This window comes from Ambystoma mexicanum, chromosome 9 (assembly GCF_040938575.1).
Source record: "Ambystoma mexicanum isolate Mex_15411 chromosome 9, UKY_AmexF1_1, whole genome shotgun sequence".
Taxonomy (NCBI): Eukaryota; Metazoa; Chordata; class Amphibia; order Caudata; family Ambystomatidae; genus Ambystoma; species Ambystoma mexicanum.
In genome coordinates this window covers 361034768-361052923 of record NC_090931.1, presented here as the reverse complement: position 1 = coordinate 361052923, position 18156 = coordinate 361034768, and the positions used below count along the sequence as shown (strand labels likewise).

General features: G+C 42.5%; 1 protein-coding gene across 2 annotated transcripts in view; it reads left to right on the top strand.

The window, feature by feature from the left end:
* Positions 1-4069: 4069 nt before the first annotated feature.
* The window catches only part of BCL7B (BAF chromatin remodeling complex subunit BCL7B), a 35320-nt gene continuing 21233 nt past the window's right edge, over positions 4070-18156 (top strand). Inside the window, exon 1 of one of the 2 annotated variants that reach the window (XM_069614789.1) lies at positions 4070-4276. In XM_069614789.1, the coding sequence (XP_069470890.1) occupies positions 4185-4276 (92 nt within the window). In that variant the 5' untranslated portion in view covers positions 4070-4184. The remainder of the gene's footprint in view (positions 4277-18156) is intronic. The other variant, XM_069614788.1, reaches the window with a different exon arrangement.

Sequence of the window (18156 nt, the reverse complement as noted above, 5' to 3'; positions counted from 1 at the left end):
ATCTTTCAAAAGGACTTCAAAAAGTTTCTTCAGTTGAGGACAACTATGTTTGTCAAACCTTTTCAGTCTACAGTTATTTTAAATTTTGCCAGCAGAAGATTGATACGTGGAAAAACATGACTAAACTCTACACTTAAAACATTGCCAATGGAGACATTTGTTTCAACATGACTTGTCAGCCAAAGGAGGTTGGAAAGTATCAATTTATTTATTTGTTATTTTTATTTATTGTGCGTTTAGTCAAAAGAGAGACTATGTACGCGTACTCCAAGCACATGCACCAGCGTCAACAATGACATGGCATGTATGAGAAAAGCAGTTTTGCAAAATAGAGCAGCTATTGATTAACTTTTATTAAAGCATAATTTAGGGTGCAATGCGTTTGAAGGAATGTGTTGTTTGGGCAAAATCATATCAACAAATTGAAGGAATTGACCAAGGAGGCTACTGTTTATCATTCAGGTAATTAGTGGGATTGGCTATTTGCATGGATCCCAAATACTGGCGAGACCCTAAAATATGCCATTGACTGCATTTTTGTTATTCTGATTATTTTGGTTTTATTGTGGTGTTGTTTACACTGTGTTTCTAGCTCAGTTATAATGCTGCATAGATTTCAAAAACCTAATACAGTGCCATCGCGTTATGGAAGTAAAATGTCCAAGGGTAGGATGTAATGCATTACAAAAAATGTAACCTTTGATTCCAAGCTGGAGTCTAAGTGAAATGCATTCTGTGAACACATATGAACGTTTGACTTCAAGTTTAAAGAGAGGCCCATTTCTCTGAGCCCAAAGTGTGTTTGCTGGCACGATGAAAGACAGCTTATTTATGTGTTCAGATTAAGCTTGTTTTGCATTCTTTTAGCAGCAGAGAACAAAGTCTGTCGGCTTCTCATGAGAATCCAGAGATTATTTACTAATTCAGTGGAGTCCAGTAGCTGCAACGGCCACGCAACTGTGGGGTTCCACTGACGGTAAACATCTCTGGAAAAACACTGGATTATATTTGGAGGGAAAGACATCACACAGACAGGGAAAGAGCAAGTCACTTCACTTTACTTTGAACTCCTGCTGGGCTGACTGAAGCAGGCATGTTCCTGTTAGCCTGTTCCCGGTGGTGAAGGATTCTCTCTCCCACCCTGTTGATTCCCAGTGAAGGCTTGGCAAAGAGGAAGAATGTTAGAGAAACTCTAATGGTGATGTATTTCTATTTCATTTCTGTCTTTTATTGTGATAATCTTTAATTGAGATAATAAACAAAATGTACATCAAGTGTGAATTATTTGCGTTCCAAGACAAAGCACATTGCCTTCCAGTTTTATTTATTTTTATTTTTTTTAGTGCAGAGGGGAACCCCTTAAGTTAAAAAGATATATTTAAATTACTGAAAAAATAGGAAGGCAGAACATTTGCAGACCTCTTGTATGGTTTCTGAACCTCTGTATTCACGGTCCGCACTAAGTGTGGTGGACCCAGTCATGGCTGAGCCTGCAGAACGCTGCCAGCCCTGCAGGACACTGCCCGGGAACAGCCAGCCCATGAGGGTGCCGAGAAGTGAAAACTGCCCAGGAAGCAGAAAACCAGCGCACCGAGGTGCTGATGCCCAAGTCCCACTGGAAGTCAGCAGGAAGAGAGGGCAAGCCCTGCCAGACGTGGACCACTGTGTGCAAGCAAAGGGATGGTGCTGCATCGGTCCTACTCGGAGTCTCTATCAAGGCGCGCCGCCAGGAGATCAGAAGTACGCAGTTCACTCCAAGGAACCGGGAAGAGGGTGGTGAGACCCTACGACACTTCAAGGTGTGGTGAAAGAAGCTAAGTCCCGAGGTGGGTAAAGACTAGGAATGGTCATGGGGGCAAGAACAACCAGAGTTTTCTTGGTAGGGAACATTAGAAATTGGGACAAGGGCCGGGACTCCCCAAGAGAGAGAAAAAGAACAAAAAGGCATTGTGTATTTGCTTGGACGGGGCTCAGAGCCCCTATTGAGTGTGGGGGTCAGAAACCAGCCACCATTCTGTCGCTTAGGACAGGGCTCGGAGTGTGTTTTTGTTAAAATATTTGGTTTTTAGTAGTGCTAGGGACAGAACGCAGGTTACCATAGGTTTCTGAATGGGGGGACTTCTTGTTTTATAAGACAACCTTTTACGTTTTCCTTTAAAGAGCAGGGCAGAAAATCTAAAGCTTAGGGACAGCTTAGACTTTGTGATTTAGAATTCCACCAAAATGCCACCCTGCCCATCTCCTGATCTACAAGTGGTGTCAGAAGTGGAATTCGAACAACCAGATACAAACGTTGGGCCCCAAGTTGGTGAAATGCCTTACCCCTACAGCTGAACGGGCCATGCGAGTGTCCTTCAGTTTGACCCGTTTAGCTTAACCAAGGTTGAAATACCCAGCCAAGAAAGGAGACTGATCCCTACGGGTTTAGTCCTCACCCCAGCTCAAGGCAGCTCATTAGGTTAGCCGCTAAGTCAGAGGTGGAATGGAAATGCCCCTTAGATGTAGCAGCCGGCGTCATAGACTGAGGTTAAAGTACTACTATACAATACTTGGCCCCATAGAGTAAAACGTGGAGGCCCCACTGTCCAAGGAAACCTCAAGCAAGCCCTCACTCTGAATTTATAAAAAGTAGAAAAGTTTCCAAATACACAAAGAGGTGACCTAGGCTTTGGGTAGACTGATAAGAACTTGACCCCAAGTTGCAAGACACTAGACAGCCATAAAAAAGTTACTTACCATTTCAATTCTATACATACACACAGCACAACATTTCTTACTCGGCAGGAGTCAAATATCCCTATCCAGAGGCAAATGCTAATTTTGAACCTTGTTGAAATCCACTGATGATTAATCACCCCCAGAATGAAGAAGGGCCTAATCGGTACCACCAAGTTTTCAAACTTGTTGAATGGCATTGTCGCATTCCCAAAACCAGCACACGTGCTATCCATCTGGCATGTAACTATTCGCCAGAAGTTTACATATGCCCCAAAACTCACCCTATTAAGTTGTTGTTGCCATCACATGCCCAAGTACTCATGCAATTTTCTAGTTATTGACACCGTATGTATTTGCATACTCTCACCATATACCAGGTTTTCCCAATAAATACTGATGCACTCACACTGTTTAAAAAGTACCGTTATACTTCGGGTACACAGATCATATCAGAACAGGACAACTTCACCTCATAACCCACCTATTACTGTTGTCTTCCCCATAGCACTTTGAAGTAGTTTCAAGGCATTCTTCATAACTTAACCTTACTTAATATAGGTAGGAATGGCCTTTTTCTATGTCACACCATCTTCAGTCTTTTGTCGGAGCATTTGGAACGGCCTTTGGTCGCTGTGTTCACCAAATGAGAGAGGTATTGGCTCTTGCTACACAACGTTATGGGAAGCGTCTTTTGTTTTTTCGCCCCAACCGTAATATGGTCTACAAACTGTACTGGACAGGGGTAAAATAATACCACAACACTTGTCTACCCTCCGAATCTAGACAGGAGACTCGCAATTTTTCTATTAAAAATCGTATTTTAAACTTTCTTCCTCTTAAAATAAATCTAAACCCAATGCATACCAATGGGGAAATTAAGTTCTCACGCTTTTGATGACAATCTTCCTCTCCCTCCCAGGTGCTGCAAAATGTTGGCATACGAGCACTTGTGTCTGTAGCCCCTTACTAGGTAGATCGTATGGGAAAGCTCTGCTTAAGAGCTAACGAATGAGTCATAGGAAAGGCGCTAGGTGAGGAGGTTACACCCATGTTGGCAAAACTACCAATAAAAAAAGAAAATTCCACAGCATACCACATTCTTGCACTGGACACCTGAAAACATGCCACAGAACGCCATACAACGAAGGTCACACGACACTCAACGGAATGCTGCACTCTAGCGACAGAGCACTCCCTTGACGATCATCCTTCAAAAATGTCTTCATGAAACAGTTGAAAATAAAAAAAGGCCAGGCGTTCCCATATCTCTCTACTGCAGCAGACTGCACAGTACACCCGCTGTACAACAGGGAGGGGTAAAGGCCAGCACGCTCTAGCTTTACGTCAGCACGCTTCCCATCATCCTCCGCCCATCTCTGCGTTGAGATTAAGTGACGAGCGAAGAAGGCCACGGGTCTGCCCCGGGGGAGATAGAGGGTCACGGGGAATAGTGGTCCCTCGCCGTCATGTCAGGTCGCTCTGGCAGAGCGGAGACGCGCAGCCGGGCTAAGGATGACGTGAAGAAGGTGATGGCCGCTATCGGAAAGGTCCGGCGATGGTAAGAGGGGCGGGGAAGAACCGGTGCCGTGCTCAGCCCCAACCTTGGGGATGTGCTTAAACTTAGCGTATGACAGACCCTCCGCCCTTTTTCCAATATGTGTGAGCCGCTGCGGCCAATAATGGTATCGCAGTTTCATGATGGACGGACTACACAGCCAATAGTCTTATTGGTGTGATGATGACATGTGATTTGCCATATGGTCGATGACTGAATACGTGAGCGTTGTCTGAGTGGTTGCCATGTTACTGTCAGGCAAACTTCTGATATAGTTCTACGAGAATAATTGGTATTTGGTGTCTCGAAGCTATTCAATTGCTTGCCTGGCAATGGCAGCGTTCGAAATTAAGATTCAATGATTAGGAGCTTAAACCAGCTCCACTGTGTCTAGCATCACCTAGTAGGCTGGAGCTACCAATCGGAAACCGCGGAGGTGGGAGGGGGGGATTAGGGGTTCAACTACTCTTCGCACTGCAAATCTAACTTCCACATGAAATGTACACATTAACCTATGTATGATCCATTATATTTAAATGTGTTTGAGATGGGCCAGAGTTGTTCTTTTATTTACATTATCAAATACATCTTATTAGTATTGCAGATAGGTGAAACAATTGTGCCAGAACCATGAATTTTGGCACACGTTTAGACCACACCCTAATGAACATTTTTGGCTGTGAAGTAATTTCAGGTTTTACCTGTAACAAAATTGACACCCCTTTTTTTTTTTTTAAAAAAAAGTAGCGGCTAGTTGTCATATAGGTATCTTAATTTATGTATACATTCATTGTTCAACTATTTTCTTGTGGTCATGTGATGCTTATTGTACACTTTAGAAGTATAAATTAAGTCTAATAGTCCTTTTCTCTCCATAATTTATAACCAAATATGTAAATTCATTGATTTGGTCAAGGGAAGAAGAAAAACAAAACCATTAACAATTATTGATAGATGTTTATGTATATTACTAATTGTTATGTTATTGTTCATCAATTAATAAATATTGATACTATTCCTCAAACAAATTACTGGTAACACCCCCCACCTTATTTCAGTCAGTAAAAGAGCCACTGTAGGACAGCCTTCCTACACTTGCACAGTAGTGTGTAGCCTTTCTTGCAGCCACATCGTAAGAGCTCCCTGCAAGCTTGCGTATACCTCTGGTAGGGTTGTCAAGGATATTTCCCATCCACCTTCATCCTTCTTATTCCACCCCTAAATACTTGGCTATAGAAGTTGTGGTGACTTGTGACCATCGTTTGGGGCCAGCAGTAACCAGCCTGATAGACTTCTCTTTTTGAATGCTGAATGAGCGCATCTTGTGTGGGAGGTAGAATGTCAATTGCTCCACTTTTCTGAGTAAGTAGGTGTTTTCCTCCCTCATTGACATGCTCGTCACTGCTAGTACGGTCATATAGTAAAACTACAAATCTATCCAATGGTATCAGCATTTATTCTACTGTCTGCCGACTAGGCCTGTCAGCCAATCCACAAAAAGCTGAGGTACTATTTCAGTATGCATTCCAGGTGCCTCATGCAGTACTCTTGCCTCTTCCTCCAAAAAAGGACACTGTGTCGCAACCAGTTATTGCGTGAAACATCAGTAAGGCAGTACAACAATCAGGACCCAAAGCTCTTGCTAACTCACGAGCGGAAAAACACTGGAAGTTCTTCCCAACTCCAAAATGCAACCCATAGTTCCTCAATGTTCAGACAACGTGCAGATGTGATGGCGAGAACTCCAACATCAGTGTCCACAGTGCATATTTAGGCTTTGTTATATCCTTGCTGCACAGCATCATATAAATGGAGTAGGATGCAAGTGTCTGCTTCTACATGTGTTATTTTGTATACACAGGATATATTTGAAATTGACATCAATTGAATGAATCACACAACACATTACAAACAAAAACATGTTGATTTTATCCAAAAAGCCATTTTAAAATTAGGCCAATCCCCTACGACACATTTTTACATGTGTTTTAAATACATCAACAAATATTCAAACGTTGTACAGAAATTATGAAAATACAGAGATAAAATACAATGATGGACACAAATTAAATTCTTATTGTGACCAAAGTTCACTATGAACAATTTAGTAATGTATACCGTTGTGGGACCCATACTTCAACAATGTTGTAGTTACTTGAGCAGTCAATTTCCTGAACAGTCTCCTAGCCGAGACCATAAACCTTATGGTCTTCAATCTGAGCTCTGACTGGGGCCCAACAGTTGGGTACCCTGTTCTAGTTTCAACTTTATCCCAATAAGGGACCAGTTTTCCTCAGGACTGAATACAGTGGTGTGCTCAATAGAGGCCACAATAATTGTTCTAAAAAATGAAAGGAACTTCTCATGCCCCTAATACAAAACACAAAGAAAACATTTTCAGTGTGTTGAGGGAACCAATTAAACATTAGTATTAGCATCAAACTCCAAAATGTAAAGGGATATTCACTAATGTGGTTGTTCATAACAAATCATGCCATATTGCAGGAGCGCTGAGCCTAAAAAAAAACCCAATGAGGTCAAGTGAATATTGTGTGTTTGTAAACCAGGACAAAAATGTTTAAAACATGTTTTAAAAAAAAAAGGAAATAGATTCCACTTCATAATTTTTTACAAAATTAGAAAAGGGAGCGAGAGCCCAGTAAGGGGATACACTTACGCTCAATGGTATAATCTTTTCCACTGAAAAAACGGCATGGGCGACAAAACCCTGCCTCGTGATTTCTAGCTATGGCTCCAAAACAATGATCTGTAGGAAAACGGATAAAGCCCCCAGTTGAATTAGAGAAGCATCCAGCGCTTCAGCTATTAAAATTGCACTGAGCGCCAAGAATGACAACAAGAAGTTAAATTAAGAGGCTTGCCCTTCGTTTCTGTTAAGCCGTGTGCCCGCAAGGCTTTCCGTAAATTGGCGTGCTAAAATTAGAGTCAGCATTAGTATGCCTGCAAAGGAGAACGTCAGCGGTAACGTGAAAGTCAGCTGTCGACAGAGGATATCTCACGTGCTCAAGGATTGGACCATGGGCAGGTCAGGCAGATTGCAGAGCAACCGCCCCGCCCTGAAGTATGCCGAGGAATAGGACGCTGAAGCGTCTGGGTATCCTAGCAACCCGTGCAGCATTGTGTGCGACCTTCTGTTTTTAATAGCAGTTGCCCAGCCATTGGGTATGCCATGGGAAGAGACGCAGTAGTATCGAGTTTCCTGGCAACCTGTCAGGAGCCAACTGTCGTGTTTTGTAGTTTGTGACAAAAGGGGGATAACACAGTGATTTAAAGAGGGACGCTGTTGACGTCCACATGTCATAATGACTCTGGTACCATGAATTGTAGCCTGCTGTGTTTTTTTTTTTTTTTTTTTTTTTTTTTTTTAGCCCAATCCATGTTATATTGCTATAGAGGTAAAGTACCAGACATGTAAATTGGCAACACTTTATTCGTAACTACAGCAATCATGGTTGCAACCAGGGGGAGTTTTACCCGTATTCGTTACCAAGGGGTCAGAGCCTAGATGATAGTAGTGGGCCAAATTAATGTTGCTGTTCATTCCATATTAAATTAATGGTGTGTTCAAAAGAAAAAAGATTAAATTATATATATATATGGCTCAATAGCCCCATAGTCTCATAAATAAATTAAAAAATGAAAAACATAACTGGTCACCGGTGTTCTAGGCATTTGGGCCTGGGTATGTTTAAGGGTGGAAGGTGCATAAATGCCACACAAGGGTAACATTCTTCTGTCATTAAGGCCCCAAATGTGACTTTGTAAAGTGTAGAGTCAAAATTGTTCTTTCTTAGCTAGTAGTGCGTCTTTCTTTTGAGTGACCTTCGTCTCAATTCTGTCTACAATCCAACACCATGGCCCTTTTCCAAAAAGTGTGTCACTAGTGGTGCTGTGATGGTTTGCGTCCTAATTTTAGAGCGATGCTCAATAATCCCTGTTTTGACTTGTCTACTTGTTTTACCAACATAGATTTTCTGAAGGACATAGAATAACATAAATGACATATCTATTATTCCAGTTGCTCTGAAATCTAAGCTTCCATTCTTTGTTATTCACATCAAAGGAAGTTTTTTTCCTTTGACACAACAATTGCCACACAGTGGATGTCTTGTAATTCTAAGTAGCCCCAGGAAAGTTCTTAAAATAGGCAATGGTGTTCTGATCAAACGATCGGCTTTTACTAGATGCTGTTTAATGTTTTTTCCTTTTTTAAAGGCGATTAATGGTGGTGCCATATTGGTATTGTCCAACTGGAGAATATGCCAGTTTTGTTTTGTACATTTTTTGATCTCATTGCTCTGTCTGCAAAACGTAGTCACACATACCAGGTTAACATTCTTCTTTTTGACCTCAGATTTGTCCAATAAGTTTTGTCTATGCTGATCCTGTGCTCCTTTTTCTTTCGCTAGCCTCACTGTGTTCTTGGTAAAGCCCTGATCAGTAATCCTCTGTCCTGCTTCGATAGCTTCCACTTTACATGTTTCTAATGTGGTACAGTTTCTCCTTAGTCTAAGGAATTGTTCAAAGGGTATACTTTGCATTGATGCCTTGGGTTGAAAACTGTTGTTATGCAGTATGGTATTCCTGTCTGTAGTTTTTTTTTATATAGGCCCTAGTTGAGTCTATTTTCCACTGACGTAATCATTAGGTCAAGAAATGGGATGCACTTGTATCTTTGGTCATAGTGAATCCCAAGTTGCCATTTACTTGGTTAATCCAAGAGAAGAAAACCTCTACATCACCCTCCCTAGTCTCCCAGATGATCAGAATGTCATCGAAGTATCTCTTATACCATAAAATGGCTTTGGAAAATGTATTATCTGAAGAGAATATGTACAATTCTTCAAATTTGGCTAGGTAAAGTATGGACAAGTTAGGCGCAAAAGGGGCCCCCCATCGCTGTTCTCTTTTGTTTGGAAAAGTATTTGTCTTTGAATCTGAAAAAGTTTTTACTGAGTGCCATTTTCAAAAGAGAGAAGATACATTTACTGGGAACCGTATGTGGAGTGGGTCTATAGTCCAAATAATCAATACAAACTTTGATCACTTCTCCTTGTGGTATGTTCGAATATAGAGATACAACATCCACGGTGATGAGTGAATTGAACTCAAATCCTTCTATTTCATTGATGACATCCCTGGTATCTACTGGAAAAGTAGTAGTGGTCATGGCCAGTGGTCTTAAAAAAAAAAGTATTTCCCAATGGGTTCCAGTATCCATCCGCATAAGGATACAATGGATCTCCCTGGAGGATTGGCCAAGTCTTTATGTATTTTGGGTAAAATATAAAAAATTGAGTTCTCAAATTCCTCGGATTCAGAAATGTAAACTCTCTTTGGGACAAGAAGCCTTCCTCCAGTCCGATTTTAGTGATGACAAGTATTTCTTGTGCAAACATAGATCTCTGTTCTCCTGACAGGGTCTGGTAACAATTGCGATCATTTAGGATCTTATAGACTTGTTTCTACGTGTGAGCATGGAGCCAGTCCCAGATATCTTGACGAGTTATAGAAAGAACATTGGCACTATTTGTGCTAATTACCTGCTTGTTCGTGTCAATAGCTGTTAAGGTTTTTGCAAACAAAGAGAAAAATTCTGTTATTTTAATCAACCGGGGAACATCCTGCCAATTTTTAGGAGGGTGTTTCTTGGTTCAACAATTTTCCGAGCACTTTTTTACTGCGTGTTTCACTCTTCAAGCTATCAGACCAGTAGACATCCCAGGTGCCTTTGGGCTAGGCGCGCTATACAAATAAACTGAATACAAATACAGGTGATATCTAGCCTTGTAACATATTGAAGATGAGATTTGATGTAGGGTATCAATACAGTACTGGCATAATCATTGAATGCTGACCATTCCAGCGCCATCAACGATAGTCATTTGGATTGTTGGTTTATAAGTTCTGATTTTTTTTTTTTTTTTTTTTTACAGGTGAGTTCTTCCAGGCAAATCAATAAAGCAGACTTTATTCCGCTTCTTAGACTCTTTAACTTCAACCGTGCTAGAGGATATGTTTGGTTTTCGTGTCTAAAGAAACCATCTAGATCGCCATCACATATCTGTAATGCAATGTAGATAGGTGGAGGTTATTCCACTTAATAGGATCTGCAATACGGTTAGTTTGATTAATAAGCTTGTTGCTTACATATAACTCATACTGGCCAACTTCAATTTTTTCAGTATTTAGCAATGTGTCTGCGACTGCCGGATGTACTATATTTCTGCTGTCAAGTACCATTAGATCACAGTTGGTTTCACTAAATGGGTTTCCCATATCTTGTATTGCATGAGTAACAGACTTGATATATTTTGTTGCAAAAGCCATCTCTGAAGGCTTGTTGGCCTCGTGGTGATGATCATATTTTTCCTATCTCTTTGTAGAATTAAAAACTAAGTGGACCATCTCAGGACTAGAGTCCATCCTCTGATGCAGAGATGTTGGGTTTTCTGTCAGGCCTACAGCTCCTCATCACCTTTGACTGATACATTATGATGTTCATGGGCTGGATTAATGGCAATAGCAGAGAACACACACTTTTATTTTCTTGTGGCATATGTTCCTTTCATGAATTCTGCATAGGTGTTAGGGTGCTTTAAGTGAAACCATATCACGTAAGTGGACAGGAATCCATTGAGCATAGTGAGTATGGTCCAACAAAAGGAACCAGGGAACAATCTTGGATTGCGCCTCTAAATGGAGCTGGAAATCTCATTCTTGTATCGCTCTTAGAAAAGTAATCAAAAGGAGTTCTAGTTTTAGAAAGATGTACCAGCATCTAAGTTGAGTACATGCATCACTTCTTTCTTTACACCAGTCTTCAAGTGACTAAACCTGACTGCTATACTCTGTCTTGGCTGTAGTCGTTGTAGGCCTGCTGCAGAAGTAAATAGACTACTGGCTGTGATTTGATGAGCCCTATCGGTACGAGTCATATGGAAACCTTTTTATAAGCAAATCCGCTTTTCCAGCTTTGGTAATCAGCCCGAACAAGTGCTGCAGTACCCCCCACATTCATCCAAGAACCTTTAGAACTGCCATCTCAATATGCAGTCCACCAAATATTACAATCAATTGATCTTCGCCATGAGTTGTTGGCCAGTTGCACTGGATTTGTCTTGCCAATGCATAGAGTGGCGGGCCAAACGTAATGATTGGAATCTGCCGTGGATCAAGGCCTTTAACTGTTGCCTTCAGAATATCCATTGAATGGCGAATCATGGCCACTGGCAAAGCATGGTCTGGAAATGGAGGAAGCAGGGATGAAAGTGTTAGTTCACAATCCTTTGGAGTTTCCTCTTGTTGACTTCAGTGGTATGCTTCCCAGGTGATTATTTCATCCCCTTGTAGGTTGTCACAAGCCAGAACCTCTGTTACATGCTTCAGTCAAGTGTATTCATTCACTGTAGCTTGCGGTGTAACTTGGTAGTCATCTAAGTTCTCTCCTACTGTACTGTTAGCAGAGGACAATTAGTTCTCATAGGAGGAACAGGGTGTACACTGGCGAAGCACTCAGGAAGATGTTTCACTTTCTAGGCACATAGATTTTTAGTCATAGTCCGATCAGTCCCCGTAAAATTATTATTTGGATGTTGAAATATTGCTTTTCTTGTCTTGTACCATGGAAAGCGTTGTGAGCTGTGGTAGTGCTTGGATTGTGGTCTATATGGTTGACCGCATTAGTCATGAGGACCCCTCCTTTTAACAGAAGTGGAATGGCAGCATTTTCTGTGTGATGGTGATGGCATACTTCTTTGCCAAGTTCTGATGAGATGTGTACCACACGGTCATATGATCTGCTTAACCCAAGCTTGTGCAGGATTTCAAAACGCTTGCAAGTTTTTGTATGGATTAAAATACCGAAGTAGAAAGGTAAAGGAGTTTCCCATTCTCAGTTGTGTCTCAAGGCTCTTTCAGACCGACGTCCCACCAAACTGTTGTACATTAGTAACTGTGCAACGGTGAGGATTGGTTGTGGCATTGTTGAAGAACTTGACTGTGCTCTAATGTTTGGGCCATTTGTAACTATAGCAACCAGATGTAACGGAGATGCTGGCACAGTATCTACCTGGCACTTCTTTCCTAAAGATCAGTTGAAGTGATTTTTCATTTTAAAGATGTTTTCTTTTTATATTTGCTGCTTTAGCAAGAAGAACAGCATCACTATCTGCATCGTATTCACATGCTTTGGTCAGTGTAAATCCATTCTCATTATTAAATGTAAGCATCACATGACGGACTGCCTTGCTTATGTGCTTCCATGTCAGGAAAGTAAGCAAGTATCCCATGTTTCAGTTTCTTGGAATGTATGACACTGCCAAGTTGTTTCATCCTCCTGCTGTACAGGTTTGCATAGGTCAACAGGCTTAAATATGGCTGCAGTGTCATTGTCCTTTCGAGCATCTTCGATCTATGATATACGCTCTGCATATGTAATGCTATGGTTAATTTGGTTCATCTGTTGCTTGTATTTTTTTATTTTATTGTCTCTTGCTCTATTTTATCTAATAATAATATAAGGCAATGAATAAATGGCATCGTGTGCAGTAAGATCGCCTGCACCACGTTTAGCAAGCAGGGGTTTGCCTTCTAGTTTAAGGTCACAGTGATGAGCGTGAGTATCAAGCTGAATGTAGATGCTACACACAATGATCTTCCAGCTGGGAGAGGCATGTCAACAAAAAATGATATTGATTTTGAATTCACTAAACTTTTTCCCGAACATTCTGATGGGTGAATAATGATACATGACTCTTTTTCACCCGCCCCTCACCCCCCTGTTTTGTGTATGTATTTTTATGAACTATTGGATGTTTTGCACAGATATTTATAACATAAGTTCATGGAAAATCACATTTATTATGGCGGTAACTTCATGAAATAACATACGAAAGAGCCTCACCCTCTCACCCCTCCTCTCTTGGAGTGACCACTTCTTTCCTCTCTCTCTCCCCGCTACTTTCTCTCCTACTTCTTCACCTTTGGCTAACTTGAACTCTGACACAGCCCTCTCCAACCTTCATTTCTCTATCTCTAACACTTTTGATGTCCTTGCCCCGTGTCATGAGGATGCGTTTGAAGCCTGCATCCAATTGCAACTCTTGGTACGATTCAGACCTCGCCACCCTTAACCCCTTAACTGCCAATGGTTTTCCCTCCCAGTGCTAAGCCCTTTTTTGGTGTTTTCGGTATGTCGCCATTTAGTCTCTTGTAACTTTTTTGTTACATGTGCTATATCGGCCAAATGTTGCCCCTTTTCTTCCCACATAGAGGCGGTCATAATGCTACCAAAGAATCCTAGTTTGCTGTATTGGGGTGAGAGAAAACAAAAAAGAGAGCAAATGTGTTTTTTCCAGACAATGCCAATAAAACGATGTACAAAGAGGCCTGGGGGAATTTTTTAATTATTTTTATTTTTCCCCTTGTAAGCGCTAGGAACAAATGGTTTGCTGCCCGGAATTCACAATTTCCCAGGCTTTCAAGAACAGGTTGAATGGAAAACATATTTTTATAAGGTTACCATCAGTTTTGTGAGAGGAAGGCGATTTTACTTTTTTTTCCAATAGGAAAGCTGAATGGGAAGGCAGAAAGGCATACATTTCTGAAAAGTAGACAGAATTCCAAGTTTAGGAAGGGGTCATTTGCACGGGTCAAGCAACAACCATGTAGCTAAAATTCCCATAGTTTGGGGAAAAATTACAGAAAAAAGGTATGTGCTTGACATGGTTCGACCTGTAACATATTGACTTCAATGAAGATCGAGAAAAGTTATGTAACGCTACATTCCCCCGACTCTTCTGTTTCGGAGACACATTTTTTGTAATGTTTCGTCCTGGAGTTCCAGGTAGGCCCGGCAGTGTGCCAATCCCTCCCTGAAGGGAAAAGCTGTAACGCAGCCCAGCCATAACTCCAGGACATGTGGGTGTACTGTCCACAAGCTCAGCAGCAGTCCCAGGGAGCCCCGGCAGGTTCCCCATCCCTTCCCAGAGGGAAATTCAATAACGCAGCCCAACCAGAGCTCCAGGATGGTCGGGGGTGATATCCCTGGCCTTGGGTGGCTGTCTCCCATGTGGGTTGAACGTCCCCAATACAAGCAGCGGTTCCAGGAAGCCCTGGCAGGGCCCCAGTCTTTTCCCAGAGGGAAAAGCTGCAGCGCAGGCCAGCCAGAACTCCATGATGGTTGGAGTTGATGCCTCCAGCGCCTGTCTCCCATGTAGGTTGACTGTCCAACAGCAGTTCTGGGGAACTCCGGCAGGGTCCCCATTCCTCCCTGGAGGGAAAATCTGTAATGAAGCCTAGTCAGAGGTGCAGCCTGGGCTTGGGGACGGTCAAACCACATAGGAAACAGCCGCCCAAGGCCAGGGACATCACCCCGACAAATCCTGGATTGCTGGCTGGGCGGCGTTACAGAATTTCCCTCGGGGAAGGGTTGGATATCGCCGGTTTTAGTATGTCATTTTAGTACTTACCAATGATATTTTATTTTAAGTCCTGCTTTCTATTTCTCCAATCCTGAATGTATTTTTAACATTTCAGCAAATCGTGGTGCCACTGTAAATATTTTCCCTGAAATGTATGACAAAGATAATGGTTTCCAAAATGTTCTATTAATTCCTGGAAACCTATGCCTAAGATTCAGAACTGTTTCCTACTATCTAAGATTATTATGTATTATCATGTGTGCACTTGCATTATGTTTAATGTTAGGTCTTTGGATGTCCAAATTAATGTGGAGTATTGTTGTAGGTCTTATGGACTTTTGGGGTATTTTTCCTCCCTGTTTAAAAATGCCTAGGTACTATGAGGCACCATGAAGCAAGACAAAGACAACAGATTCTGAATTCAAAACAGACACTTTTATTAACTTGAATGTCAGGATGGTTGACAGCCTAACTTGCCCTATGCTAAGGTGAGATTTCACTACCTAAATAAAACTAAGGAGAGAGTCAAAGAGTTCAACTGAAGAATCTGTCTGTGTCCAAAACCTATACTTGCCCTCACAACTAATCTATACAATGTGTAGGGATGTCAGCAACCAAAATGAAAGTCTCCAACATAAAGTTATGAGCCTCTTCTAGCTTGTAGCTTCCTTTCACCTCTCTTCCCCAAGTATAAAACAGTTTCAGCAAAAGGTCTCAGATTTGATTTCAGGATGATACAGTTTTAAACAATACTCCGGGTTCCCTTCCCCCAAGTTTCTTGTTACACGATTCCATGCACCAAAGAACCTTAAGACTCCGGTCTCAAGTCAATACATGTTTCAAGTCTCAGGGTTCTCTTCCCCAAGACTTTAATTCCAGGAGCACAAAAATATCCTTTGTCTTTTTAAAGTTCTTTGCCATTTTTGTGTCTTCTTTTTATGATGGGTTTCCCATGTGCAAATTCTGACTGTGCTGAAAAACCTAAAAAGTTTTAGTTAATTCTTCTTTCAATCTAATTTTCTGTTATATACCGTTTTGCATCTAGGTTGATTAGTGCAATCTGCCGATATGATCCCGGTTGGGATGGATCCTTTCCCGGTTTGTGGAAGACCAATACCTTGGCTTCATTCATTGATGGTGTGATATTTCCTACCTCTTTGAATGAGTTGAAGAGCCTCGTCAAGATTGGTGTCAGAATATCTATGCATTTCCTATGAAATATTGCGGTGAACCCATCTGGGCCCGGCACTTTGCTTAGGGGCAGCCCTCGCATAGCATTCTTTACCTCTTCTAAGGTAATTTCTCTGTCTAGGGATTGTCTGTCTGATTCCGTTATTCACAGAATGGCAATCGAGTTTAGATATATTTCTTGCCCCTGGCCCTCGGGATTATCAGTCGCATGAAGGAACTGATGGAATTCTTTAAAGACCTCCCTATATCTTCCGTACGTGTCTGTGCCACCCCGATTCTTTTTTTTTTTGGACATTTTTTATAGCTTGAATGTGTTGTTTGGCTCTCAACTGTCTAGCTAGGTATTTATCAGCTTTCTTAGGCTTTGTGTAATACCAGTCAAGGTATAAGAGATGCTTCTCTGCCTGTTTCGTTCGGAGCGCTTCCAGTTGACCCTGCACATGTCTCGAGGCCTTCTTCCGTTTATTAGTGGGGTTTTGAATAATTTCTCCCTGTATGTCATGCGGATTCCCCTCCAGTTCCCTTTGCCATTGATCCCTATGCTTATCTTTGGACACTTTAAGGGCTATCAATTGGCCTCTCATTACCACTTTAAAAGCTTCCCAAGTGGTTTCTAGCGACACTTCTACTGAATCATTGTGGGCGAAGTATTCTATTATCTTTTTCCCTAATATTGTTCTCCATTATGGGATCTTGGAGCAACTCCTGTGGGAGTCTCCACCGCCACAGCTCTGTACTTTAGCCTGGTAGACACCCAGAGTGGGGCATGGTCTGAAGTCGAGTTGGGCCCCCGGACCATCCCTTGGATTTTTCCCATTAGCCCCACCGACGTCCAGAAATCTATCCTGGACATCGTGTGGTAAACTTGGGAGAAGTGGGTGTACCCATTTTGTTGGCCCATCCTCTCCAGCGATACATCACAAAGTGCCAGGGTTTCCCTCTTTTGGTGTAGGTTCCTAGACAGCGCCCACTGACCCTAGTATCTTTTGCCGCTCCTATCGATGTTGGGCTACCAGGCTAAGTTCAGATCCCCTCCCAAGACAATCTCACCTTTTGCAAACTCTTCCAGGTTTTCTAGTGTATCCCTCAGGAATCCATCCTGTTCCCTGTTCGGTGCGTATACTGATGCAAGTGTAATGGATACCCTTCAAAGCCACATTTGCAAACTGATATCTCCCTGTTTTTGTGTGCTAGGGTGTCATGTACCTGAATCTTCAAGTTATTGTGGAATGCCAAGAGGACTCCTGCTTTTTTCTCACTCATTGGATTGTATAAAATGTCGGTATCCTATAAACTGGAGTTTCCCGTCATCTTTTGTCGTGACATGCTTCTCCTGAAGCATCAGGATTTCAAACCTCTTCCGATGGAGGAGGCTTTCCACCTTTTTTCTTTTTACCGGGGCGTTTAGACCCCTCACGTTAAATGTTAGAACTTTCCATCTCGTTCCTGCGCATCATCCTGTCCTCGCTCCCCTTGCCCCCCCCTTTGGAACCTCCTACTCAGCTCCTTTCTCCCCTCACCCTACCCCCCCAACTCATTACCCTTAGAACCTATGGTTGCTTGGGCGAGATGCCTGTCTCTCCTGACCCTCAGTAAACTCGGGCATAACTGTGTAGGGAGTACTAAACCCCACATTCACCCCGGATGGCTCACCCGGTGTCCCGGTAGAAGTCCCTTACCGGGTCGTGACTGCTTGTCTGGTCATTGGATTGTAGAACCTTTCTCCCCCTTGGAGATTAATGCAGTGTTTTACCCCATTGGGGTACCATGTTCCCCTGGAGGTGGGGGTCGGGTCTGGGTTCGACGGTGTTTCCCCCTGAGCCTTCCCTTTGTTGTTGGAGGCTGTGTCGCTGCTCCACAGCTGGATCAGATTGGAATCTTGTTGGATTCTGCAGGGTGGCCTGTACCCACTTTCCTATTGATTTGGACATATATGCTATGGTGTGGTTGTCTCCTCACCCGATTCTGGGCCTAGCAAGCCTTCTTCCCTTGGTATTTTTGCCTGCTGCGCCCCCTCTATCTCCTTTTGGCGGGATCGGGCGTATGGTCGTTGCATTTCTGTACCTTGTGCGTGCTTCTACCTTCTTGCTGTTGCCTCCTTCAGACACGAGGGGTCCGATCCTTTTCGTGGATGGCCGATCGACCAAATTGGCTAGTCTGTGGACGGGGGTTCCCGGCTTTTTATTTTCTTTAGGGTCCCAGGTGAGGTTCTCTTACTTTTTGTGTGCTGTGGGGGGGGGGGGCGTT